Source organism: Lampris incognitus, chromosome 11, assembly GCF_029633865.1.
Source record: "Lampris incognitus isolate fLamInc1 chromosome 11, fLamInc1.hap2, whole genome shotgun sequence".
NCBI classification, from domain to species: domain Eukaryota; kingdom Metazoa; phylum Chordata; class Actinopteri; order Lampriformes; family Lampridae; genus Lampris; species Lampris incognitus.
The window spans coordinates 23,600,877-23,628,817 of NC_079221.1; the positions used below are offsets into that span (position 1 = coordinate 23,600,877).

General features: G+C 42.3%; 1 protein-coding gene and 1 non-coding gene across 9 annotated transcripts in view; one reads left to right on the top strand and one right to left on the bottom strand.

Annotated features, from left to right (window-relative positions):
- The window catches only part of clasp1a (cytoplasmic linker associated protein 1a), a 155,813-nt gene that overhangs the window by 33,922 nt on the left and 93,950 nt on the right, over window positions 1–27,941 (top strand). For all 8 annotated transcript variants that reach the window (XM_056289164.1, XM_056289162.1, XM_056289166.1 and 5 more), the window contains exons 2-7: window positions 14,675–14,753; window positions 16,742–16,845; window positions 17,521–17,612; window positions 17,988–18,063; window positions 20,685–20,782; window positions 25,875–25,945. In XM_056289164.1, coding sequence (XP_056145139.1) covers window positions 14,675–14,753; window positions 16,742–16,845; window positions 17,521–17,612; window positions 17,988–18,063; window positions 20,685–20,782; window positions 25,875–25,945 — 520 coding nt within the window. The remainder of the gene's footprint in view (window positions 1–14,674; window positions 14,754–16,741; window positions 16,846–17,520; window positions 17,613–17,987; window positions 18,064–20,684; window positions 20,783–25,874; window positions 25,946–27,941) is intronic.
- LOC130121358 (U4atac minor spliceosomal RNA) lies at window positions 14,112–14,237 on the bottom strand. The gene has a single exon (XR_008811065.1). It is a non-coding gene; the product is annotated as a U4atac minor spliceosomal RNA (small nuclear RNA).

The following is a 27,941-nucleotide window of genomic DNA, read 5'->3' on the forward strand; positions in this document are numbered from 1 at the left end:
GAGTGCATATGGTGACTCGGCATATATAGTCTGCCCTGCTTCACATTCATTACATAACAGGCAAGAGCACCTGGAAGCTGCCCAGTATAACCACAGTCCTCTACTGCCGACTACTTAGAGCTGCTCAAAACAACCACCGTCTTCTACTGTTGGACAATGAGGCATGCCCAATACACTCCACTAAATAGATACTCTCAAGCAACTGGAGACACAAAAGATTGTATTTCTCTGTTCACATTATTCTGGATGAGTTTGTATCTGAACCAGCGATCTCCCAGTCACAATATCCCGTAATTTTTCACATTTTAGTGATATATATATATACACACATTCACCGGCCACTTTATTAGGCACACCTGTCCAACTGCTCGTTAACGCAAATTTCTAATCAGCCAATCACATGGCAGCAACTCAATGCATTTAGGCATGTAGACATGGTCAAGACGATCTTCTGCAGTTCAAACCAAGCATCAGAATGGGGGAGAAAGGTGATTTAAGTGACTTTGAACGTGGCGTGGTTGTTGGTGCCAGACGGGCTGGTCTGAGTATTTCAGAAACTGCTGATCTACTGGGATTTTCACGCACAACCATCTCTAGGGTTTACAGAGAATGGTCCGAAAAAGAGAAAATATCCAGTGAGCGGCAGTTCTGTGGGCGAAAATGCCTTGTTGATGCCAGAGGTCAGAGGAGAATGGCCAGACTGGTTCGAGCTGATAGAAAGGCAACAGTAACTCAAATAACCACTCATTACAACCAAGGTATGCAGAAGAGTATCTCTGAACGCACAACACGTCGAACCTTGAGGCAGATGGGCTACAGCAGCAGAAGACCACACCGGGTGCCACTCCTGTCAGCTAAGAACAGGAAACTGAGGCTACAATTCGCACAGGCTCACCAAAATTGGACAATAGAAGATTGGAAAAACATTGCCTGGTCTGATGAGTCTCGATTTCTGCTGCGACATTCGGATGGTAGGGTCAGAATTTGGCGTCAACAACATGAAAGCATGGATCCATCCTGCCTTGTATCAACGGTTCAGGCTGGTGGTGGTGGTGTAATGGTGTGAGGGATATTTTCTTGGCACACTTTGGGCCCCTTAGTACCAATTGAGCATCGTGTCAACGCCACAGCCTACCTGAGTATTGTTGCTGACCATGTCCATCCCTTTATGACCACAGTGTTCCCATCTTCTGATGGCTACTTCCAGCAGGATAACACGCCATGTCATAAAGCTCGAATCATCTCAGACTGGTTTCTTGAACATGACAATGAGTTCACTGTACTCAAATGGCCTCCACAGTCACCAGATCTCAATCCAATAGAGCACCTTTGGGATGTGGTGGACCGGGAGATTCGCATCATGGATGTGCAGCCGACAAATCTGCAGCAACTGCGTGATGCTATCATGTCAATATGGACCAAACTCTCTGAGGAATGTTTCCAGTACCTTGTTGAATCTATGCCACGAAGGATTAAGGCAGTTCTGAAGGCGAAAGGGGGTCCAACCTGGCACAAGGAAGGTGTACCTAATAAAGTGGCCAGTGAGTGTATATTTATTTATTTATTTTTTTGAGATATTGATCCTCATGGGGAAATCACGCTCTACATTTAATCCATCCTAGCTGTGTAGCTAGGAGCAGTGGTCAGCTGCTGTGCAGCGCCCCGGGACCAACTCCAGTTTGTCTTGCCATGACTCGGTCAAGGGCACAGAGAGGAGTATTAACCCTAACATGCATGTCTTTTTTTTTCTTTTGGATTTCCCCCCCTTTTTTCTCCCCAATTGTACCCGTCCAATTACCTCGCTCTTCCGAGCCTGCCCGGTCACTGCTCCACCCCCTCTGCCGATCCGGGGGAGGGCTGCAGACTACCACATGCCTCCTCTGATACATGTGGAGTCACCAGCCACTTCTTTTCACCTGACAGTGAGGAGTTTTGCCAGGGGGATGTAGCACGTGGGAGGATCACACTATTCCCCTCAGTTCCCCCTCCCCCCCGAACAGGCACCCCGAGCTACCAGAGGAGGCGCTAGTGCAGCGAACAGGACACATACCCACATCTGGCTCCCCACCCACAAACACAGCCAATTGTGTCTGTAGGGATGCCCGACCAAGCTGGAGTTAACACGGGAATTCTTAATGGCAATCCCCATGTTGGTAGACAATGGAATAGACTGCTACGCTACCCGGACGTCCACAACATGCATGTCTTTTTGATGGTGGGGGAAACTAGAGCACCCGTAGAAAACCCACCGCAGACACGGGGAGAACATGCAAACTTCACACAGAGATGACCTGGGATGACCCCCAAGGTTGGACAACCCCAGGGTTGAAACCCAGGACCTTCTTGCTGTGAGGCGACGGCATTAACCACTGCGCTACCGTGCCGCCCACATATTGTATAGCACTGAAGGAAGCCTCCCTTTCAACAGTCATTGGTGTGTTTCTGCTTGTGTCTGTTGTTAATCTAAGCGTGTTTAGTTTGCTGTTTTGACCGGCCCCTGATCATAGCGTTCTTGGCCTTTGTGCTCACCACAAACAGCTCTGTACACACTTGGCTTCTTTTTCTTATTTTCAGTAGCAATGAGGTTCTGTTGCATGTTCCCAGCAGTGGTAAGAGCTTGGTATGAGGATATCATAATGTTTTATATCAATGGGTGTCATAATTTTGAGTTTCAGGTAGGATTTTAAAAGTTTCTTTAATGTCAGCAATCACAGCAATGCACTTCCTGCATTCATTTAGCGCTGCTATGGTCAAGAAAACAGGGCTGCCTGGCACAAAGACAACTTCATTCGTATTTGACAGGTACTCTACTTCCTTTAAACAACCCTCTTCTGTACATTTCCCAGCTTATTTATAAAGCATCCTTGAGGTTTCCCCTGTTGACTAACCTCATGACTGATGCAGCGAGCCACAGGACTGCCTTAAGTGTCCTGGTTATAATAGGTTTCTTTGTTTGCCTCTGATTTTGGTGTGTTCCAAACGTCACAAATGCAGTTTGTGTTCCCTGTGTGTTTTGCTATTAAAATTTAGTAAGAAAAGGTAACTTGGGGTCAGTTAACTTGGTAACATTGTTCTCTAGGCACTTCCGTTGCGTGAAGAAACATCAGTCGCTTTTGGTATCCTACCGAAAATTGTGCAGGATTTTGGGCAGCAGCATTGGAATTGAGACTTTGATAATAAAGCTTGAATGTAAAGGTGGTAATTAGTCAGTGGTGGTCTCTCCACATTACAGTGCAATCTATACCCTGTCTGATTGTTAATGCATTCTTTACCACTTTTCACAGTGACTGATGAACTTAGCAACACCCACCAGCCATTGTAGTGGCTTTATTCTATCTTCAATAGATTACTACTATTACTGTTGTTAATACTAGTAGTATACCTGTAACACTGAACATTCACTGTACCTACAAATGGTATACCTACATATCCTGTAGTTTAAACACAGTATTAACATATCATAATTGTTAAGAATAAATCTAAGCCCGCTGTATATACTGTATATTGTATGTATGTATATTCTGTCATGTCCACCTACCTCATGGATATAAAGTAACTTGTTAACTTATTTATTCCAACATCTTTGCATTCTACACTATTGCACTATTGTCTTCCTGTTACATCATTTCATTATTTTATACAGCTACATCTGTACATAGGGTGGCACGGTGGTGCAGTGGTTAGCATGGTCTCCTCACAGCAAGAAGGTCCTGGGTTCGAACCCCGGGTTTGTCTAACCTTGGGGGTCATCCCAGGTTGTCCTCTGTGTGGAGTTTGCATGTTCTCCCTGTGTCTGAGTGGTTTCCCTCTGGGTGCTCCGGTTTCCTCCCACAGTCCAAAGACATGTAGGTCAGGTGAATCAGCCATACTAAATTGTCCCTAGGTGTGACTGTGTCGGCCCTGTGGTGGACTGGCGGCTTGTCCAGGGTGTCTCCCTCCCTGCCGCCCAATGACTGCTGGGATAGGCTCCAGCATCCCGTGACCCTAATTAGGACAAGTGGCTTGGATAATGGATGGATGGATGGATATCTGTACATAGTTGTTAAATGTCAATCTTTACCTTGTTGTATTTGTTTTTAGCTGTATTTCTGTTCTGTGTAAGTACATGGAGAGCAAAGGAGGAACCGGAGTCAAATTCCTTGTATGAGCAGGCCTGTACATACTTGGCCAATAAAACTGATTCTGATTCTGATACAAACTTCTGGCTACAGTGGAACTACCTCAAGGCTGGTGTTTGCCTGCCAAACCTGCTTGAGAAGACAAAATGAAATGTCAGCAGAAAAAAATGTTGTCTGCAAACGTGTTCATGAGGAAGACACCATTAGAAAACTGTGAGATTCTACATTCAGACCTGGCTTGTATATGAGACTGTTTGCAAAATTAAAATTGGTTTTAATGGGTGTTTTTTCTCTGGAGCACTAGATGGGGGGTGTTTGTCATGAAGGACAACGCATTCAGCACCAGAATGTCAAACTGTTTGAAAGTCTGTTTAGTATTCTTTTCTGTGATTGACAGTATCTCAAGGATTTTAATTGTCCGGTGGCTCCCCTAGTAAATTGAAATACATTTAATGAAATATTTCCAACTCATATTCTTTGAACTGTCCTAACATCATCAACCAGTTGACCCGAGTGTGATTGGGTTCGCTGAACAGATCACAAGAATCTTAGTATTGAAATGACAATCGGTTTCTCCCTAACTTGGTAACTGACAGCTGCCTGTTTCAACAGGATTTTCTGTCATCTGTTATATAAAATGTATTCATGACAGTTTATTATCATAAACTGTCATGAATAATGAATGCATTTTTCACTACCCTCTTGGTTCTGTCATGTCAGGTGTAATCACCTTCATCATGACAACCTGAGTCAGCTGTCTTTCTCTGTCTATCATTCTCTTTATGGGTCTGTTTTTCTTTCTGATTTTGTCTCTGCCTGTTTTCCTCTCTTTCTTTCTGTCTGTCTGCTTTATCTATCCGTTTGTCTGCCAGTCTTTCTGTTTTGGTCTCTTTGTAGCTAGTTTACTGTCATTTTGACCAAAACAGTAGTAGAGATGAAACGGTATGAACATTTCATATCACGATTATAGTGACCAAAATGATCACGGTTAGCAGTATTATCGCAGCAGTGTTAAAATGTGCTAAAAATGTTCAAAAATACTGATACACTTATCATTTCACCAAGTTTTATATCGAAAACCACAAATAAAATGAGCAGCACTATGCACTTTTTGTTTGCATAAACATTAAAATAATAACAATAACAACAACAATAATAGTAATAATAATAATTCTAACATGGCCAATACCTCATGTAAACATGAAAACCATATCAAATATGCATTAACGTTAAAGATGGCGCCATGTGGCCCTTTGAGGTAACTGCACCTTGTGCACGTTGCGGATAGAAAACAGTAACCAAAACAACAACTTAGTTTTTATAGCACCTTTCAAGGTACCCAAGGACGCGTTACACTAGATAAAAAAGAAAGAAAGGGGAAAAAGACCAACAAAGACATTTCTTAATATTTCATGCTCAAGTAATGAGATCATGCATAGCTATTGGGAAGGTTTTCTGTTGTTCAACCCTACCCTGTGATTTAGCTTGCTTTTTTATGAAAAGTTTCCCTTGTGTAAGTTTAAACAAACACAACGACCACATTTCAGACTTTGAAGGCTGAAAAATCTCCTCCGGAGCGTTGTCACCACCTTCCGCCATGTTGTCCCCCCCAAAAAAAGATTGACGCAAAACAAACACATTGCATGCTACGCCTGCACGGCTGGTGCCACACTCCAGTCCAGTTGGTGGCGGTAATTCACGTCTAAGCTGGTTTGCCGACCGTCAATAAACAAGAAAAAGCCCTGCGTCTGGGAGACTTCTGGTTGAAGCTGGGAAGTATTAACTGGGTTTTCAAAGCGTGTTAATCAAACATGGTTTTAATGATTATTAAAATGTGAAACGATAATAATAACCGCCGGGAATTTTATCGTGAAATCGGTAACCGTTTCATTTTTAGACATACTGTTGAGCCACATTATTTGAATCTCAAGTTTAAGTGCAATTTGAGAAAGCATTAATATTATGTTTGTGCTTGTGTGCGTGTGTTTGGGGGTTGAGGGGGATGCAAAAAGTGAATGCTCGCGGTTAAAAGCGGTCACCCTGTCCTCTGCCGAGTTTGAACAGTCTCCTGCCTACACTTGATGACGATGATGATGAAGATGTGCGTATGTGCATGAGTGTGCGCATACGTGCGTGCCTTTCAGCAACAAACCTGGGCCTTAAGATTACGAAAAGAGGAGAGGTCAAACCCTGAACCTGCTGAGTAAAACGTCTGCTTTGTGTGTGTCTGTGTCTGTGTCTGTGTGAGAGAGAGCGAGAGAGGAGAAAGGAAGGGGGAGAGAGACAGGACAGATAAAGAGACAGAGGTCATCTTGCCTTGTCAAAGTTAACTTTTTACCGTCCCGTAAACAAACTGCCTAACATTGCAGCTATCGGCAAAAGGCAGAGCTTACAGATACGGGGATTCTGTGAGGGACACTTTCATACCGACACAGTCCTAGGAATGTTGCTGTGCTTTACACAGGACTGATTTCCTAGAATTTTAAACCACAGATCCTTTCACACCAAAGATCACAACAAAAACCTAGAATTTTACATTGGTATGAAAGGGGTATAAAACATACAAAAGAATATACAACAACCTTGTGCAGCGATTTCAGGGGAACAGTTTGTTCTGAAGTGCTTACTTGATAACTGTGCAATTTACTTAACATTTTGCAACCTAGAACGCATGTATTTTGTGGTTAATTTGTCATTAATTTTTTATAAAAATCTGCTCATTAGGTTCTATGAAGTCTGTGCAGTTGATGCCGTTTTTTACTACTGCTACTGTTGTTGTCAGTGATGTGCAGGTGTCTAATGAAACCAGTGAGCACACAGCACACGTTACTGGTAGACCCATGGTAGTCCTCTGATAGCCCTACAGCACCAGCTACTACTACTTTCGGCTGCTCCCGTTAGGGGTTGCCACAGCGGATCATCCCTTTCCATTTCTTCCTGTCTTCTGCGTCTTCCTCTGTCACACCAGCCACCTGCATGTCTTCCCTCACTACATCCATAAACCTCCTCTTTGGCCTTCCTCTTCTCCTCTTCCCTGGCAGCTCCATATTCAGCATCCTTCTCCCAATATACTCAGCATCTCTCCTCCACACATGTCCAAGCCATCTCAATCTTGCCTCTCTTGCTTTGTCTCCAAACCGTCCAACCTGAGCGGTCCCTCTAATATAATCGTTCCTAATCCTGTCCTTCTTCGTTACTCCCAGTGAAAATCTTAGCATCTTCAACTCTGCCAACTCCAGCTCCGCCTCCTGTCTTTTCGTCAGTGCCACTGTCTCCAAACCATATAACATAGCTGGTCTCACAACCATCTTGTAAACTTTCCCTTTAACTCTTGCTGATACCCTTCTGTCGCAAATCACTCCTGACACACTTCTCCACCCACTCCAACCTGCCTGCACTCTCTTTTTCACCTCTCTACTGCACTCCCCGTTACTTTGGACAGTTGACCCCAAGTATTTAAACTCAAATGCCTTTGTCACCTCCACTCCTTGCATCCTGACCATTCCACTGTCCTCTCTCTCATTCACGCATAGGTATTCCGTCTTGCTCCTACTGACTTTCATTCCTCTTCTCTCCAGTGCATACCTCCACCTCTCCAGGCTCTCCTCAACCTGCACCCTACTCTCGCTACAGATCACAATGTCAAATAGGCTACGAGAGCAATGGACTTTAACTACTATTGTTGGTTTTGGTAAGGAATTTATTTCATGGATTAAACTTTTAGATACATCCCTCATACCTTGCGTCTGCACAAACAATGATTATTCTGATTATTTTCCCCTCAAATGTGGAACTCGTCGGGGCTGCCCACTCTCCGCTACTGTTTGCCGTTGCCATCGAACCACTGGCGGTTGCTCTCATGTCTTGTCAGATGCAGGGCATCTCAAGGGGAGGCTGTGAGCATAAACTGGCCTTCTACGCTGATGACCGTTTACTGTTTATCTCTGATCCAGACAGAGCTATATCCCCGGTGTTTGCTTTGTTGAAGGACTTTGGGCAGATTTCCGGTTATAAGTTAAAGCTTCATAAAAGTGAACTCATGCCCATTAATGCTGCAGCTACAGCAAGTTTTAGATATCTGGGTATCTGTGTAACTAGGAACTATTCAGATTTGTTTAAATGTAATTTCTCCCTTCTACTTTCTCGACTGACTCAAGACTTCCACTGCTGGCCTGTATTACCTCTGTCTCTCGCTGGCCGGATAAATTGTATAAAAATTAATGTGCTTCTCAAATTACTATATTTCTGTCAATGTGTACCCGTTTTTATCCCAAAACATTTTTTCCACTCACCTGATAGTTTGATTTCTCAGTTCAAATGGAACAAAAAACAAAACAAAAAAACCCTAGGATTCGTAAAGATGTCCTACAAAAGACAAAAGAATTGGGTGGTCTTTCATTACCCAACTTTTTATTTTACAATTGGGCTGCAAATATTCTCAGTATTTTGCACTGGTGTCATACTTACAGTCAACCCCCAACGTGGTTGCAGATTGAGGATGCCTCATGCAGTTCCTCCTCCCTGTTGTCCCTCTTGTGCCTCCCCCGATCATTACCATCTCAACCATGCTGTAGTAATATAATAGTTAAAAACTGTCTCAAGATTTGCACTCAATTCAGACATCATTTTGGATTCTAGGCAATACCTCTTTCATCCCCTGTACACTCCAACCGTCTGTTTCCTCCGCTTTGTTACTGATAGGGCTTTTGCAACCTGGGAAGACCATGGGATTGCTTCTGTGAGGAATCTTTAAATTGATGGTATATTTGCATCCTTTGATCAGTTAACCAGGGCATTTAACCTGCAGAGGACCCACTTCTTCAGATACTTGCAAATCCGAGACTTTATTCGCAATCGCTTCCCTGGCTTCCCAGCTATCCCTCCTTCCACCTTGGTTGACACCATTCTTAATATTAATCATTACCTCAAAGGTACTATTTCAAAGTTATACAACACTCTCCTCACATGCCAACCCTCATCCTGTGGTCATTTATGCAGGACTTGGTCTGAGGATCTCAATATTGAAATAGAGTCTGAGGTCTGGCAGTCAGATTTGAGGTGGCTCCACACATCTTCTATTTGTGCCCATCATGGGGTCTTACAGTATAAGGTGGTTCATAGAGTGCACTGGTCTAAAAGCAAACTAGCCCGCATCTACCCTGGAACTGATCCAAACTGTGTTCAATGTTACTCAGGACCAGCTAATCTCATCCACATGTTCTTGGCTTGTTCCGCACTGTCCTTGTTTTGGAAGTCAGTTTTTGATTCCCTTTCAGCTATCACATCTACTTATATCAACCCCTCTCCCTTAGTTGCCCTGTTTGGCGTCCTACCCACTGGCCACTCATTGCCATCCTAGTTTGCGGAACTTGTAGCTTTTCTCACATTATTAGCGAGGCGTGTTATTCCGATGCACTGGAAGAGCCCTCATTCCCCCTCTCATACCTATTGGATAAAGGATGCCCTATCCTTTGTGAAGTTGGAGAAAATTAAAACACTCCCTTCCTGGCTCTAATGGAAAATTTTCATAAAATCTGGCAATCCTTCCTGGGACATGTCAGGTCTCTCCTACTGGATTCTGTCCCCATTGACTAGGTACACCCCCACCCCCCCTGCACTGTACCAACATCTTGTACTTCCTGGCTGAGTCCTGGTTTCCCCATATAAAAACCACATGGTATGTATAATATGTTACTGTCACCAAATTGTCTTGTTTTGTCTTGACAGTTTTTTGTTACTTTCTTTTTTCTTTCCGTTTTGTATCTGTCCAAGTCGGAGAGAACTGCTGGCATCGTGTGTGGCTGCCCCGCTTCTCCCTCTTGTAGCCCGTGTTCCCATCCACCCCTGTATGTCTGTGTTATGTTTATCTGTCATCTTGTTTCACCCCGTTTATTGTAAAGCGACTTTGAGTATTAGAAAAGCACTATGCAAGTTTAATTTGTTATTGTTTTTAAAATTATGTATACGTGTTTTATGTTATGCTATGTTATGTTGTTGAAAATCTTATAAATAAATCATATTAAAAAAAAAGAAGGAAGAGAAATGGGTCTCCTGCCCAGGTGAGTGAGTGTCCAACTTCTACATTAGCCTATCAGTTCCTCATTTCTTCGCCCCAGCCCTTCATTTACATGTGCCGGCCAATCAGTAGCAGTGTGAGACGCCGCTTGGGTTAGGCGAGTGATTCCCAAGATCTAATGTTTGACCTGTTTGGCATGCCATACAACATGACTATCAAATCCATTAGAAATACTGCTGTTCAGATAAAGACAAGATCAAGTTCAAGTACTTTATTTGTCACATGCACAGAAATACAAAGTAAAACGTGCAGTGAAATGAAGAGGGGTACTCGGTCTGTCATTACATGAAAAAAGACAGGCCTAGATAAAAGACAAAAGATCAGTGCATATGTTTCCTTTTCTTTTAAGTTAAAATAAACAATAAATAAAAAAACAAATAAAAAAACCTAGATGAGGGTTTGAAAGAGAGAAGAGTGACACAGAAACTGAGAGCAAGTGGAAGAAGGGCTGGCATGCATTCAACGAGGCCTTCCCCTTGCTAACATGAAGCAATTCCTGGTGTCTTTAGAATTATAACAGAACCTAAAATTTATGAGTAGCAAACATAGTTTGTTATAATAGATTAACATGATTTCAGTAAATAGCTTATTCTTGAATTCAGCTATTCCCTGTACCAGTGCACAAGCTTTAATAATAATAATAATAATAGTTTGTACAGCATTTTTTTCAACAAGTTTAGCTAAAATGCACTGCAAAACGTGTGTGCTAGTTCATAAAGTTTAAGAAGGAACAGGAAGAAAACAGGTGGAAACTAAAGCAGGTAAGAGAGAGCGAGAGAGAGTTAGTTTCAGTAGCGAAAATGCTGTGGGAGAATGCTCCTGTTTCAGTGTTTTCACTCCAGCAAGTCAAGCACGTACTCTGTGGAGGAAGTTGGCCTGGAAAGACCTCTATGTCTGTGTCTGTGTCTATGTCTATGTGTCCGTGTATTTGTTTATGCACATGTATGTAGATGCAAGGCTGTGTATGTAACTGTGTTAAGCTATGATGCTGTGTGTCTCTGCACTCAAGTGTACTGGCTGTAGGCACTGTTGTTTCTCCTCTCTATAACCAGTGTTTTTATCCTGTTTACCACTGCCTGGCATCTTGATGCCACTACGCTTGAGGCTCTAAGCATAGCTGAGCTCCCTTGAATAATGGTGAGTCACTATGCGGCCACCACTGACTCATTATACCGCTAAACATATCACCATCGATGCTGTCTCCAAGCGCTGGGATAGCATCACAATTACTCAGCACAGAACCATTAATGGGGGCCAGGCGCATGCTGGGAACTGCCAGGGTGTACCCAGCTCTGGGCCTGGGCATAGAGTAGACTTTCTCTTGGCCTACCTCAGCTTCTCAGAGGCCAACAGCTGAAGGTTCTGGTTGTGCTGGAGTCGCTGCATGATGTGAATATGTCTAACCATATCAGCATGAAGCAGGGCGTTGCTAGGGCAAAGAGAGAATGCACACCCTGTTGGTAAATCTTCTATGGGAAAACGGACTTGCATATGTCAGGTTTTGTAGGTTGAGTCCCCAGACTGTCTGAGAGTGGGACAGTGATTTATACCGTCTTAAGTCCTTCCCCTAACAAATGCTGGCAGCATTCCCTTGGGCAAGGCATGTGGCGGTTTAGCTTCCTTTGTGCATAGCTGAATGAAGCAGGGTGTTGGTGAGAAAGTGTATAAATGCTTACTCAGCAAAGCATCCCTGAATGATTAAAGGTTTAGAGGGAAAAGAGAATTCTAGGTTTAACAAATGATTTTAAAAGAGGATGTTAATCTGTTCTTCCTAGGAAAAGTCTGACTTGTCCCTGTAAAAGTGTCTATTGAACATCTAAAATTCAGGTGAGTCCTGTAGAAGGCTGTATGAAGGCGACCTGAGGGAGGTTCAGCTATGCTGTATAATCACAAGGTGCTGCATAGTAAAATACAGGCTGTGTGTGTGTGTGTGTGTGTGTGTGTGTGTGTGTGTGTGTGTGTGTGTGTGTGTGTGTGTGTGTGTGTGTGTGTGTGTGTGTGTGTGTGTGGCGGTGTGTGTGTGTGTGTATGTGGTATGTAGCTTCACTCTGTGGCCACAGCCAAACTGCAGCTGCTCCCCTGACTCAGAGGAAATCACTGCAAAGATGTCAACAAATTTCTCAGTCTCCCTATGTGCATGGCATAGTATGTGTGGGTGTATATGTTTGTGTGTTTACTAGTGCTGTGACAATTAACGTGCCGATTTTTGCGATTAATTTGAAATATGTAATGCTTTAAAAAACACAATTAATGAACCTGCGTTTTGTTTACTAGGAGGTGGCGGCTGTGCGAGGTAGTTTCACAGGCATATCGGGGGGCTCGGCCATGCGCTCTACCTCCTGCTTGTCGCCGTGTGGAGAGCTGTCTTTTCCCCTGCTCCGCTCCTCACTGGACTGTACAGAGCGTGACCTTTGTCTCCGCTTTCTCGCAGCAGTAGGCTTTATTTGTTCCCAGCCCTCATCCCCTCGTGGAGAATATTACATATTCTAGTACTGTGCCGTGCCATTGGGGTGCATATGGGGTTCTGTGATGGAACACGTAATGAACGTTGTGAATCCACGACACTTTAAATTCAACTGGCACTTGAACACGGAACACATTTTTTTGTTGTTAATTATCATTTATAGTAGTGCATACAAGAAATTATTGCCTTCTAAACTGATATGCAATTTTAATGGCCTTGATGGTTTTGGAATTCAACTGGCACTTAAACATACAGTTCCCAGGTTTTGTTATTATTTCTGTTAGTGCATATGAGAAATGTGCCTTCCAAGCTGACGGTCAATTTTGATGGCCTTGATGGTTTTATTGGAAAACTGTAGTTCACGAGACTTTGTTCAAAGTTGAAAAGATGCTATTAAATGATAGTATTTGAATTTAAATATACTTCCTTTGTGTTGATTCTACACTAATTCCGTGATTTTACATTTAAATATCTATATATTAAATATATTACAAGCTTAAGTCTTGAGAATAAAAAAGCAATTAATCACAATTAATAATGGCAAATTATGCAATTATTAGCTGTCTGTGGATACTTCCGTGTGTATTTGTGTTCATGCCCACTAATTTGTTGTCTATTCCTCTGCCATTGTCTCGCTATTTTTCTAAAGGTGTTTATAGCCTGGCACACAGTTAACTGGAACAAAGGTCTCCAGGGATCTGATTAGCCTAGTATAACACATATTTGTGTGTGTGTGTGTGTGTGTGTATGTGTGTGTGTGTGCGTGTGTGTACATGTGTGTGTGTACGTGTGTGTGTGTGTACAAACACAGACAAACCGTGCATACAGAGATGCTCAAATGGTAAATAGGGGTCGAGCTGCAACTTAAAAAAACTGTCCTTTGTCTTCTTCTTTGGTGCAGTAGTCAGGGAAAAAGTTTCAGTGCAGCAAGGAAAGACTTGCACACAGAGAACAAAAAAGGAATTCAGACTGGAGTCTGGATTTTAAATATTTCTATTTGTTAATGTTTATTTAGAGGTCTCGGTGCATGTTTGCACATTTATTCACTATGTACAGCCCTGCAGTGTAACAAATAGAAATATTTCAAATGTGTGCTTCCTTAAGAGAAAGAGGTACACTAGACTAGACTAGAGCAGAATAGAATCCGATTGGCTTTGTAACGTAGAATTGATCTTTCCTGGGATAGAATCACACCATGTTATACACAATGAAAGCTTTTAAATAAAAAAAACCCTTAAGTTAGTATATTACAGTGCTTAAGGTCTGGATGGTTCAATCATCATTAAAGTAGCAGCATGTGGTATGTTAAATACATGGTTGAGAAAGAATATTATACATGTTTGACTGCACATCTACTAGTAGTGCCAACAGCTGTCAGCAGATGGCGGCATTCTGTGTGTTTACAATATAGTCATAGTAGCATAATGTTACTTCTGCTATTATACATTAAGAAGGTTCCAAAAATTGCACCAAATCTGAGTGGATACTCAGTTGATGCTGAAGTGTTGTTATGGTGTCAGCAGTGCTGCGCTCACTATGCGTTCATTGAGCAGCTCACTCACCCCATGTCAAGGAAAGACATCTGTTCAGTTTTCTGTCAGTTTAAGTCACATTGGGACTGATATTCGAATTCATGGTGTTGTATATGTAATGATATTCATAGGGGCTTATAGTTTTAAATGTGTTACAGCTTGATATTGCAAAGGCTTCATGAGGCAATTGCATCTACACTGACAACAAAAGCTGTAAAAAAAACTAAATAGTACAGTTTACCCATAATGCTCTGCAACCTCAAGTTAGACTCTTAACTGGAAGTTGCTCAAGAGTAGTCTACTTGTAATGGTCTTTCTAATGCCAATATTTGATTATAAAAAGATGTCCATGTGTTTTGTTTTTTGTTTGTTTGTTTTTGTTTTTGTTTTTATTTGGTGGGGCTGGATATTGCCTTTATTGTTTTGACAATTCAAAGGATTTGGTTTTAATTTTCTTTTTTGTGTGTGTTTTTGTCTCCCCCAGGTGGCACTGCTTGGATTAGACCTCTTATCTGCCTTCGTGACAAGGTTACAAGAACGATTTAGGGGCCATGTGGGAACAGGTAAGATTCAATTAATAATAATGATAATAATAATAATAACTTTATTTATATAGCACTTTTCTAAAACAATGTTACAAAGTGCCTTACAAAGTCAAGTCAATTTTATTTGTATAGCCCAATATCACAAATAAATTAAACCAAACAAGGCAAAAATAAGGGTAAGAGCAAAAATAAAAACAGTATAAATAAATAAAAAAACACATATCAAACATTTGTAAAAGCTTTCCTAAAAAGAAAAGTTTTAAGGTGAGCTTTAAAAGAAGCTAGAGACTTGGTTTGTCTTAGTTCAATAGGAAGAGAGGTCCATAGTGTCATAGTGGGGGCTCTAACAGCAAAAGCCCGCTCACCCTTTGTGACAAACCGAGACCTGGGAATAACTAGCAGGGCTCCATCTGCTGATCGTAATGGTCGAGAGGGCATATGCCAGGTCAATGAATCACAAATGTATGTAGGCGCAAGACTATTTAAAGCCTTAAAAGTGAGTAATACAATTTTAAAATCAATTCGAAATATAACATGGAGCCAGTGTAGGGAGGCAAGCACAGGAGTGATATGGTCATGCCTTCTTGTCCTGGTAATGAGCCGAGCAGCGGCGTTTTGTACCAACTGCAGGCGGTGGAGGGAGCCCTTGCTGATACCAGAATAAAGTGCATTACAACAGTCAAGCCGAGAATAGATAAAAGCATGTACAACTTTTTACAGATCGGCAATTGATAAAAATGACCTAATTTTAGGTCTACATTGGCTGAGCTCACAGTCTTTCTGTATCAAACAACATGATGGCCTGTCCAGAGTTTCCGATTCAATGCCTTAAATTAAGCCAGAGAACCATAGAAGTACTGCTGCAATTAAAAAAAAAAATCAGCCATGGGGTAAAACCAACCTGTCTCACATAATCTAATTCCTAATCACATTCCCTCTCAGTAGGTGAACAAGTCAAAGTAAGCAGAACTCACCAAGTACTGGATTGTTCCAATTATGTCAGGTTTGGTTTTCAGAACTCTGTTCACACCTGAGTTACACTCCCCTGAAAACTCAACCTCACCCTTTGCCTCATCTCATCTATGATGTCAGGGATTTCATCTCACATATAAAAGACAAGGTGTTAACTTTGCTCTTAGCACCCTGTACAGAAGCGACCTAATATTTTCCACATTTTTTACTTCCTTGTGCATTCAATTTAGATCTACAGCTTCTATAATGTCCTTTCACATCCTATCTTATAAATGTTAAGTAAACCAACAACACAAATGCCCCTTTTTGAGCAAACTCACTTGGGAATCAATCAAATTTAGATTCATAGCATTTTTCTGTATTATCGTTTTGTAGTTGTACTATAGCATTAGATGTTACATATACTATCAACTTCCTTATTGCTAATATCACCCTTGCCCATTTCTATGTAACCTTGGCTCTTTACCTGCTTGATACATAATCAAATAATGAAAGGTTTTGAGAGGTGTGAGATTATTTTGTGATGGGGTAGATTTTACTTGCCTCGTTCACACCTCAGAATTGCCCTGCAGAAAACTTGCCTCGCCCTGCCCTGTTTTTCTGCTTTCTGTCTGTTCATTTTAAGAGTAACAAACAACTGAACAAGTCACTCGTGTTTTAACCTTTGCCTGATTTTCTGGATTATTCGAAGTTTGGATGCCAAAATTAAGGCCTGCACACCAAGGGCGGCCTCCCACAAAGTTCTTTTCAAGATTTCAGGTTTGATTTAATGTAGCATAACAGTATTTTAGGGTTGATTTCGCGATGAGTTGTTCTTTAAAGCGAATCTTAACAAATATCATAATGACCCAGAGCGGGAGATTCTACCCATGTGCTAGGTTTGGTAAGAGAAAGACCCACTGCATTACTCTCATGCTTTCTTGTAACCAGTGTCTATCTAGTCATATTTATGTTCCAGTATGTCTTCTGCCTTGATGCACTACCCAAGTTTGAAGGGATAGTTAACTATTTCCCTCTGCCTTGTCCCTCTTCAGTTCTGCCCAGCCTCATAGACAGATTGGGTGATTCCAAAGACCAAGTACGAGACCAGGACCAAATGCTGCTACTGAAGATTATGGAGCAGGCTACCACCCCCCAGGTACCCCCACACACACATATGTACAGGGAAACAACACACACACACACACACACACACACAATTTGCAATGGACATTCCTGTCCTTTTGCTCCCGGTGTTTTCCTTTGTGTTTACGTTGTGGAGCTGCTGGCAGCACTCTGACTCCAAACCCTTTTCACTCTTCTTTCTCACATTATCAATAGATGTCCTGATACTTAGTTATTCATATGAACTCTGCTGTCATAAGAAAGACTCAGTGTTTATCTCAACCACAGAATTAAAATCAGAATATCTCAACAGGGTGATTGATTCAATTTTGTGTATTTTATCCTAGTGTCTTAACATCATGGTCCTTACGCAGGAGCGTACTGTGTGGTAAATCAGTGTATCAAAAAACTATATGGAATGTATATGTGCAGTATATTAATAGCATAAGAAACATTTTTGAACAGGTTGTAGATCCCAAAATTCCCTTTTTAATCAGTCAAATAGGTAGTAATGATCGTAGAATTTAACTCCAAGATAAGTGGCTGGTAGAGGGAGACAGACTTATCAACCAACCATCATCAGTACTGACCAGCACACTGCATGCTGATAGTGAAATCCATGTCACTGTGTCTATGTGTGTGTGTGTGTGTGTGTGTGTGTGTGTGTGTGTGTGTGTGTGTGTCTGCATATGTGTTTCTCTTTTTGTAGTATATGTGGGACAGAATGCTGGGAGGCTTCAAACACAAGAACAACAGGACCCGGGAGGGTGTGTGCCTTTGTCTCATAGCTACACTCAAAACGTAAGCCTGATCCCTCTGTCTTCACTATGATATTTTCTCTTATTAATTATCATTATAATAATTAATTATTAATATAATAATAATTATTGATTGTTAATTTTAATTAGTATTATCTTAGTGTACTGGTACACTGTTAGCAGTACGGAGCATTTGTAGCAGTAGTTATAGTAGTAGTAACATCTGTAGTTGTTGTAGTGTTAGCAGTGGCATCAGCAGTAATATGATAATAGTCGTAAAGCTTGTAATAGTGGTGCTGGTGGTAAAAACATAACCAGTGTGTTGTGCCTCCCTTCATGTCCACAGCTGATCTGTTTTAAAAAAAAAATGAATGAATAGATACAATTTTCATGATTTCGTGTGATTATCTTCTTTTAGGTATGGTGCTCAAGGGCTGACTCTAAATAAAATCGTCCCTCACATATGTAACCTCCTGGGGGACCCCACCAGTCAGGTATGCCCCGTTTCCTTGTCCATTTGGCACTGTAATTTAAAATAAATAAAGCATTTTGTAAAATTTTGGATAGAGAAATGACCTTATACTATTTTTATGTACCAAATGAAGAGACCTATTCAAATTATATCAAAGTGGAAAAAAAGAGCCGTGACTCTGTTGAAAGGAGTCATAGGGATTATATTTTATTTTTAAATTGGTTGAGTGATACATATTGCTCCACAGCATTTGCAGCAAAAATTAGGTTTGAAGTAATAAGAAGGACTGTGTCTCAGCTACTTTGCTGTGTCATGGATCAGACCAATATTCAGACACAACGCTGCATGCTGCAGCAGTATCTTGGGAGTGGGATTCCCCCTACTGGCAGATATGAGTAATGCCGTCTCATGGCAATGCCCTCTACTGAGGGCTTTCACAATAATCAGTATAATGTACAAGCTGTGCACTGTCTATTTGTGACATGGTTAAATTACCTTTTTGATGCCTTTGTGTAACTACCAGAAACTATTTCGCTGCTGTTGTGTGAAAATGAGAAAAGAAAAAAAAAGCATAGAAGAATCACAATTCTCAATATGAGTTCATGATAAACACAATACATGGTTTTTAATAGTAGCCAATCAGGATAAGATATTGAACTGTTTTCAATCTTTGCTAAAGTAGCTATAAATGATTTCTGAGTCAACTGCAAGATCACGGTAAATTTTTGCCTATCCATAGGTAGTTTTTGAGATTACTCAACCGTTCCAACTCCTCCCCTCTGGTAGGCACTACAGAGCACTGTATCCCAAAACAACCAGATATAAAAACAGTTTCTTTCTGTGGGCTGTCATTCAAATAGATGCTTAGCACTGTCAAATAAATCCAACCATGTTGTGTAACCTGTACTGTACATTGTACATATACTGGTACGCTCTGTCATGTCCATCTACCTCAGGCATGTTTCTAAGTAACCTGCTAACATTATTTCAGCATCTCTGATATATTCTCGGCACCATTGCACTTTATCACCTCTTATTTCATCTGTATATAGTCAATCCTTGTGTATATACACTCACTGGCCACTTTATTAGGTACACCTTGCTAGTACCGGGTTGGACCCCCTTTTTCCTTCGGAACTGCCTTAATCCTTCGTGGCATAGATTCAACAAGGTACTGGAAACATTCCTTAGAGAGTTTGGTCCATATTGACATGATAGCATCACGCAGTTGCTGCAGATTTGTCGGCTGCACATCCATGATGCAAATCTCCCGGTCCACCACATCCCAAAGGTGCTCTATTGGATTGAGATCTGGTGACTGTGGAGGCCATTTGAGTACAGTGAACTCATTGTCATGTTCAAGAAACCAGTCTGAGATGATTCGAGCTTTATGACATGGCGTGTTATCCTGCTGGAAGTAGCCATCAGAAGATGGGAACACTGTGGTCATAAAGGGATTGACATGGTCAGCAACAATACTCAGGTAGGCTGTGGCGTTGACACGATGCTCAATTGGTACTAAGGGGCCCAAAGTGTGCCAAGAAAATATCCCCCACATCATTACACCACCACCACCAGCCTGAACCGTTGATACAAGGCAGGATGGATCCATGCTTTCATGTTGTTGACGCCAAATTCTGACCCTACCATCCGAATGTCGCAGCAGAAATCGAGACTCATCAGACCAGGCAACGTTTTTCCAATCTTCTATTGTCCAATTTTGGTGAGCCTGTGCGAATTGTAGCCTCAGTTTCCTGTTCTTAGCTGACAGGAGTGGCACCCGGTGTGGTCTTCTGCTGCTGTAGCCCATTTGCCTCAAGGTTCGACGTGTTGTGCGTTCAGAGATGCTCTTCTGCATACCTCAGTTGTAATGAGTGGTTATTTGAGTTACTGTTGCCTTTCTGTCAGCTCGAACCAGTCTGGCCATTCTCCTCTGACCTCTGGCATCAACAAGGCATTTTCGCCCACAGAACTGCCGCTCACCGGATATTTTCTCTTTTTCGGACCATTCTCTGTAAACCCTAGAGATGGTTGTGCGTGAAAATCCCAGTAGATCAGCAGTTTCTGAAATACTCAGACCAGCCCGTCTGGCACCAACAACCATGCCACGTTCAAAGTCACTTAAATCACCTTTCTTCCCCATTCTGATGCTCGGTTTGAACTGCAGCAGACCGTCTTGACCATGTCTACATGCCTAAATGCATTGAGTTGCTGCCATGTGATTGACTGATTAGAAATTTGCATTAACGAGCAGTTGGACAGGTGTGCCTAATAAAGTGGCCGGTGAGTGTATCTGAAGATTTTTGTGTTGTAGTGTTGTTATTCTGTAAAGTACACTGAGAGAGCTACAAAACTGAAGTCAAATTCTATGTAGTGCAAACCTACATGGCCATAAACAGGATTCTGATTCTGATTCTCTTTCACCATCAAGCCACGTTGTTTTAAGAATACAACAGGAAGTTCAAATGAAAGATTGTTACCTGCCGAAGTGTCCAACAGAGGACGGCCACTACAACACTAGCAATCTCATTATACTCAAGATTCTTTATAATCATATTAAACTTTCAAAGAGATACCTATTTTTTCAGTAATAAATGGTGTTGTGTTGTTTTGTGTTGTGTTATTTTACTTGTTGGCGATCAGGTGCGTGATGGGGCCATGAGCAGCCTAGTTGAGATCTACAAGCATGTTGGTGAGAGAGTGAGGATGGATCTCAGCAAGAAAGGCCTGCCGCAATCAAGGTATGATATGGGACTCCGCTGCTGGTTGGCTGGCTAGCTGAATGACTGACTGGCCGGCCTGGGTTTTTGTCATCTATATGTTTAATTACCATTGTCTGTGTGTCTTTCTCTACTCTTCTTTTGTTCCATTGTTTTATTTTTCTTTGTATTCAGTCCACTCTGAAACACACACACATACACACACACACACACACACTTTTGTGCCTGCTATAGATGGGTCAGGTACATCTTCAGGAGCACTAGCCTTCTCCACATGTGCTTTTGGATAATGAGATAAAACCCTGAAGTAAGTGTGTTTGTGTATGTGCACGTGCGTGCGTGTGCGTGCATGTGTTTGTGTGTGTGTGTGTGTGTGTACTCAACACATACGCATATGTATACACCAGCACAGCTGTGATAGACTTAGGCTGCCATTGGTTAATTATGACATTTAAGTCAGTGGGTCACTTAAGATTTCTGAATGGATCACCGGGGTCTGTCTATGAGAACTGTGTGGCTTTTTGTCATAATAGAAAACTCAATTGATTATTTTAACGTCTCCAACAGAATTTTAGGTTGGTTGACAGACTACTACTACTTCTACTTTCGGCTGTTAAGGATTGCCACCATGGATCATCCATTTTCATGTCTTCCTGTCCTCTGCATCTTCCTCTATCATGCCAGCTATTTGCATGTCCTCCCTCACCATATCCATAAACCTCCTCTTTGGTCTTCCTCTTTTCCTCTTCGCTGGCAGCTCCATATTCAGCATCCTTCTCCCAATATACGCAGCATCTCTCCTCCACACATGTCCAAGCCATCTCAAACTTGCCTCTCTTGCTTTGTCTTCAAACTGTCCAACCTGAGCCGTCCCTCTAATATACTCATTCCTAATTCTGTCCATCTTCGTCACCTCCAGTGAAAATCTTAGTATCTTCAACTCTGCCACCTCCAGCTTCGCCTCCTTTCTTTTTGCCAGTGTCACCGTGTCCAAATCATATAACATAGCTGGTCTCACAACCATCATGTAAACCTTCCCTTTAACTCTTGCTTGCACCCTTCTGTCACAAATCACTCCTGACACTCTTCTCCACCCACTCCACCCTGCCTACACTCTCTTCTTCACCTGTCTTCCTCACTCCCCGTTACTTTGAACAGTTGACCCCAAGTATTAAAATCATCTACCTTCATCACCTCTACTCCTTGCATCCTCACCGTTCCACTGTCCTCCCTCTCTTTCACATATTTGTATTCTGTCTTGCTCCTACTGATCATTCCTCTTCCCTTCAGTGCATAACTCCACCCCTTCAGGCTCTCCTCAATCTACTCCCTATTCTCACTACAGATCACAGTTTCATCCGCGAACATCATAGTCCACGGAGACTCCTGCCTGATCTCGTCCGAAAGGGCTCAGAGCTGATCCTTGATGTAATCCCACCTCCACCTTGAACCCATCGGTCATTCCCATCCTCACCACTGTCACACTGCCCTCATCCTGCACCACTCTTACATACTTCTCTGCCACTCCCGACTTCTTCATACAATACCACACCTCCTCTCTCGGCACCCTGTCATATACTTTCGCTAAATCCACAAAGACACAATGTAACTCCTTCTGGCCTTCTCTATACTTCTCCATCATTCTCAAAGCAAACTTTGCATCTGTAGTGTTCTTTCGTGGCATGAAACCATACTGCTGCTCGCTAATCATCACCTCTCCTCTTAACCTAGCATCCACTACTCTTTCCCATATCTTAATGCTGTGGCTGATCATCTTTCTACCTCTGTAGTTACTACAGCTCTGCACATCGCCCTTATTCTTGAAAATCGGTACCAGTATGCTTCTTCTCCATTCCTCAGGCATCCTCTCACTTTCCAAGATTGTGTTAAACAATCTAGTTAAAAACTCCACTGCCATCTCTTCTAAACATCTCCATGCCTCCACAGGTATGTCATCTCGACCAACTGCCTTTCCACTCTTCATAGTTGCCCTCACTTCCTCCTTGCTAATCCACCGCATGTCCTGATTCACTATCCCCACATCATCTAGCCTTCCCGCTCTCTCATTTTCTTCATTCATCAGCTCCTCAAAGTACTCTTTCCACCTTCTCAACACACTCTCCTCACTTGTCAGCACATTTCCATCTCTTCTCTTCATCGCCCTAACCTGGTGCACAGCCTTCCAAGCTCGGTCCCTCTGTCTAGCCAATCAGTACAAGTCCTTTTCTCCTTCCTTAGTGTCTAACCCCTCATACAACTCACCATACACCTTTTCTTTTGACTTTGCCACCTCTCTCTTTGCTTTAAGCTGCATCTCCTTGTACTCTTGTCTACTTTCTTCATCTTTCTGTCCACTTCTTTGCCAACCTCTTCCTCTGTATACATCGCTGCACTTTCTCATCCCACCAACAAGTCTCCTTGTCTTCCTTGCTCTGTCCAGATGACACACCAAGTACCTTCCTAGCTGTCTCCGTCACTATTTCGGCAGTGGTTGCCCATCCATCCTGCAACTCTTCACTACCACCCAGTGCCTGTCTTAACTCCTCCTTGAACTCCACACAACAGTCTTCCTTCTTCAACTTCCACCATTTGATCCTTGGCTCTTCTTCACTCTCTTCCTCTTCTAGATCTCCAGTCATCCTACAGACCACCATCTGATGTTGCCTAGATATGTTCTCCCCTGTCATCACCTTGCAGTCTCCAATCCCTTTCAGAGCGCACCTCCTACATAAGATAATAGTCCACCTTTGTGCACTTTCCTCCACTCTTATATATCACCCTGTGTTCCTCCCTCTTCTTGAAATATGTATTCACCATAGCCATTTCCATCCTTTTTGCAGAATCCACCACCATCTGTCCTTCCACATTCCTCTCCTTGACACCATTCCTGCCCCTCACCTCCTCATCACCTCTGTCTCCTTCACTAACATGCCCATTGAAGTCCGCTCCAATCACCACTCTCTACTGCTTAGTTACCTTCTCCACCACGTCATCCAACTCACTCCAGAATTCTTCTTTATTTTCCATCTCACACCCAACTTGCGGGGCATATGAGCTGATAACATTCATCATCACACCTTCGATTTCCAGCTTGATACTTATCACTCTGTCTGACAGTGTCTTCACCCCCAGCACACTCTTGACATACTCTTCCTTCAGAATTACCCCTACCCCATTTCTCCTCCCATCCTCACCATGGTAGAAGAGTTGGAACCCACCTCCAGTTCTTCTGGCCTTCCACCCCTTCCACCTGGTCTCTTGCACACACATACGTATATCTACCTTCCTACTCTTCATCATATCAGCCAGCTCTCTCCCTTGAGCAGTCATAGTGCCAACATTCAAAGTTATGACTCTCACCTCCACACTCCTACCCTTCCTCCTCTCCCACTGCCTGTGGACATGTCTTTCCTCACTCCTTGTTCTTTGCCCAACAGTAGCATAGTTTCCACCAGCACCCTGCTGGCCAACAGTACCAGTGGCAGTTATTGGTAACCTGAGCCTCAACCGAGCCGGTATGGAAATCTGATTTATGATCCACATATTTGATTTGGCAAACATTTTACACCAGATGCCCTTCCTGACACAACCCTCCCCATTTAGCCAGGCTTGGGACGGCACTAAGAATGTACTGGCTTGTGCATCCTCAGCGGCTGGGTTTGACAGACAGGTTGGTTGACAGACTAACTGTGCTTATTCAGGCTAAAGAGAGGCATTTTACTTTATGTCTGGTTAGCAGAGATGTCTGGTCTTTTGCAGTTTCAACATTTTAGCAAGGCTCAGCCCATCAGAGTGTTTTGATGTCATTTTTTAACACCAAACTCATATGTAAGCATTTAAGCCAACTCTAGTAGGGGTGGGTGGGATTGTGTAGTAAGAACAGAGGCTGTGTCATTTTCCTATTTGCACAAGATGAGAGACACAAATGGGTTGATGTCGAAAAAGATAACCCAAACCCATTTGTACTTGAAAAGGGCAAGTTGTTGTCATCTGTTCCTGTGTCCCACTACTGTGGAAGCATGGAACCAGCAGAATGACAGCTGTAGGATTTTCTGTGAGGATTAAACCTGCAGCCTTTTCCCTGCTAAATGACACTTCAGTTTTTCTGCTCTTCAAATTTAGCAGAGTACATAGCCAGCCTGGTATGTGATGTTACAGGAATACTTTCGAATGGGTGAGATCTTCCCCAGCTCAGGGAGACCTTTGCATGGCCATGCCTTACCTGTACACTGATATTTTTTCTGTCAAAATAATCTTACATGCTTTTTTATACTACAGACCTTTGTACTTAGCACATATAACTGACCTTTTTGCAAGATATTGAGCCAAATCTATGTTTCATCTCATTAAAGGATGTTTGCATGTTTGTTCTATGTTGTGATGAATTGTTATGCATTTTATTTGTGTTTCATATGAACCGTGTCTGCAAACCAACTTTCCATTTTTGGACAGTTATTACAGTTTTTTTGCAGCATGAATCCTAGTTCAATTCAGAGCCAAGAAAACATTTAAGGTAGCCATTAAACAAAACTCAGCACACCTAATTTAATTCACAAAAGCTTCTTAAAAACACTTTCCTGGATGTCTGACACATCTTCATTTTTCCAGGATAAACAGTTATTTTATAGAGGGTACAGGAGTTTTACAGCTCATTTATCATAAGCCCCGTTCGTTTCTTCACATCCCATCATATGCAGCCTGTACTTCACGACTTGTATGGTGTCCTCCGTTTTCCCAAAGGTTATTTCAAAGTCATTTCCCCCTTACTGCCGCAGTCTGGCTGTAGTTCCAGCTAAGTCATTTGTTCATGTGGCAGTTCTGGATGAAATCTATTTTTTTTTGTGTTGATTGTCCGTTATTTCTTGGAGCAGAGGGAGAGCATCTCTCTCTCTCTCTCTCTCTCTCTCTCTCTCTCTCTCTCTCTCTCTCTCTCTCTCTCTCTCTCTCTCTCTCTCTCTCTCTCTCTCTCTCTCTCTTTCTCTCTCTCTCGTGCATGTGCGCACAGTCCTCGTTTACCTAACCTGTGTGTTGTCAACCCATCTGTGTGTGTGTACACTGTTGCTTACTATTCAACATGCTCACATTTCTGCCCACTTTCCCTCTCATCCTGCAGGTTGAATGTAATCTTCAGCAAGTTTGATGAGGTCCAAAGATCCGGGAACATGATTTCTTCCTCGGGCTCAGGTGAGTGTCTCTTCTGCATGGCTGCTCATGGCAAATGGTTGGGTTGTTGTTGTTTGTTTTGTGAAAGGACAGAAGGCAATCTGTTCTTCTTTAAATTTCTTCTTTTTACCCCTGCTTTTGGATGGTTAGCTTAGGTAAGAATGGACAAGGTGAGATTGATGTCCATGACTCATTTCTTTTGTTAATGGATACGCATTTGTCAGCATTTGGCTACCACAGCCATATAAGCTATTATGGCATGTATCAGATTTTACTATATTTATTAGAGTTTTAATATAGTTTATCTATTTTAACATATGCTGTTTTAAGTACTGTAGATGTGTTCATCCAAAGCTCTCCGCAGAACTAGAAGTGCATATGTTTTAAGCACGAGTGGTCCAAGTTGAAATTGTACCTCTAACCCCTGGCAGTGGGAGTGCCATACCCTCCTACATGGCAACATTCCCCGTTTTGTGAAAAAACATGTTTTTGCAAATTTAGAGATAGCAGATAACTAAAACAGATCTGTTCTTGGTGATTTCGTCAAAAATGAGAATATCTACACTTTAGTTAGCGTCACCTAAAGAGACAAGGAAGTGAGTATTGAGCTGTGATTACACATTTTAAGCTGAGAAATAAACTCCGACTGTAGATGATTAGTGGTTCAGAGCCATCAGGATACCGGATGATAGGAGGCTGCTGTATCACTACATTTACATTTCACTCTGTTTCATATTACACCTTTTAGCGCTTTCTTCCTTTGAATTACTGCTTAAAATAAGAAATAAACGGCAAAGCATGCAATGTTGCATGCCATGTTACTCTGCCGCTTGAGTGTCGCCATTCTAGTGAAAGGAGGACAGTGGGAGCAGAGGTAGATACTTATTTGGTGCTGAGTGGAATTCCGAGTTCTCCATGACAACAAAGCTCCTGTATGTTAATGAGGGAGCAATCTACTCCAATGCTACTGCAGGCATTAGTTTGCCAATCAGCTTCTTTCAACCTGTTAGTGTGGGTGGATGAGGGGGGGTTCTGGAGGCCAGACGGAAAACCTGGGGCTGCAGTGGATGAGTTTTCCCCACAGGAGGTGGGTGACCGCTGGGTCTCTCAGATGTCCCGTTCTCCCTGTGAAGCCAGAAACCAAAACAGGCTGCCACAGGCATCAGGCGCTCTTAATCCCAGTTTATTTTTAACAGAGAGATTGTCAGTGAAAGACAGAGAGTGCATGCCAGAGAAATGGAGAGAAAAAGAAAGAGAATGGGAGACAAATAGAAAGAGACCATAACAGAAAAAGAGATGGAAAGAGAGAGATATAAACAGAAAGAGACAGGGCTAAAAGCAGGAAGAAGAAAAATGTGTATTTTCTTCCGTTTTGGTGAAACTGTTTGGTTGTTGTGCAGTGTGTAAGCAGAGATTTTAGCTTGGTGCTGGAGGTGCTGAGAGCAACTGCCTCACTGTTGACTCCATCCCCTTCCTGCTGACCATGTCCACTCTTCCCATGTGGAAAGATTGGCAGAGCCCAGGAGAACACAGAGGGAAGAGGGCTCAGCATTTCACCATCGTCTGTGTCAGCCACACCCAGACAATTTCCACAGGGGTTCAGTGACCGTTCATTGGCACAATTAATCAAACTGTGCCAATCACACACACACACACACACACCATTACACACAGGGAAAACTTGCCGAGTATGGAGTGCAGGATGATAGTTAGAAATTAAATGATATTGATAACTATTGTGCTGATGACAAACACTCATGCAGGGGAGAAACGTTATCGTATGGAAATGAACTGAATTTTCATGCACCGGTAGCAACAATGAACCCAGTATGCCTAGTTACTTAACTAGGTTATGTTGGTTAGACTTGCTCGCAGACAGGTGACAACCCTATTCAAAGAGCACTGGTTCAATCACAGACTTGTTGTTACTCCCTTCTACTATACACATACTGCAAAAAAATAAATGTTATCAAGTAATTTAATTTGGTTTTAATCTAATATTGAGTATTAAAGCTAT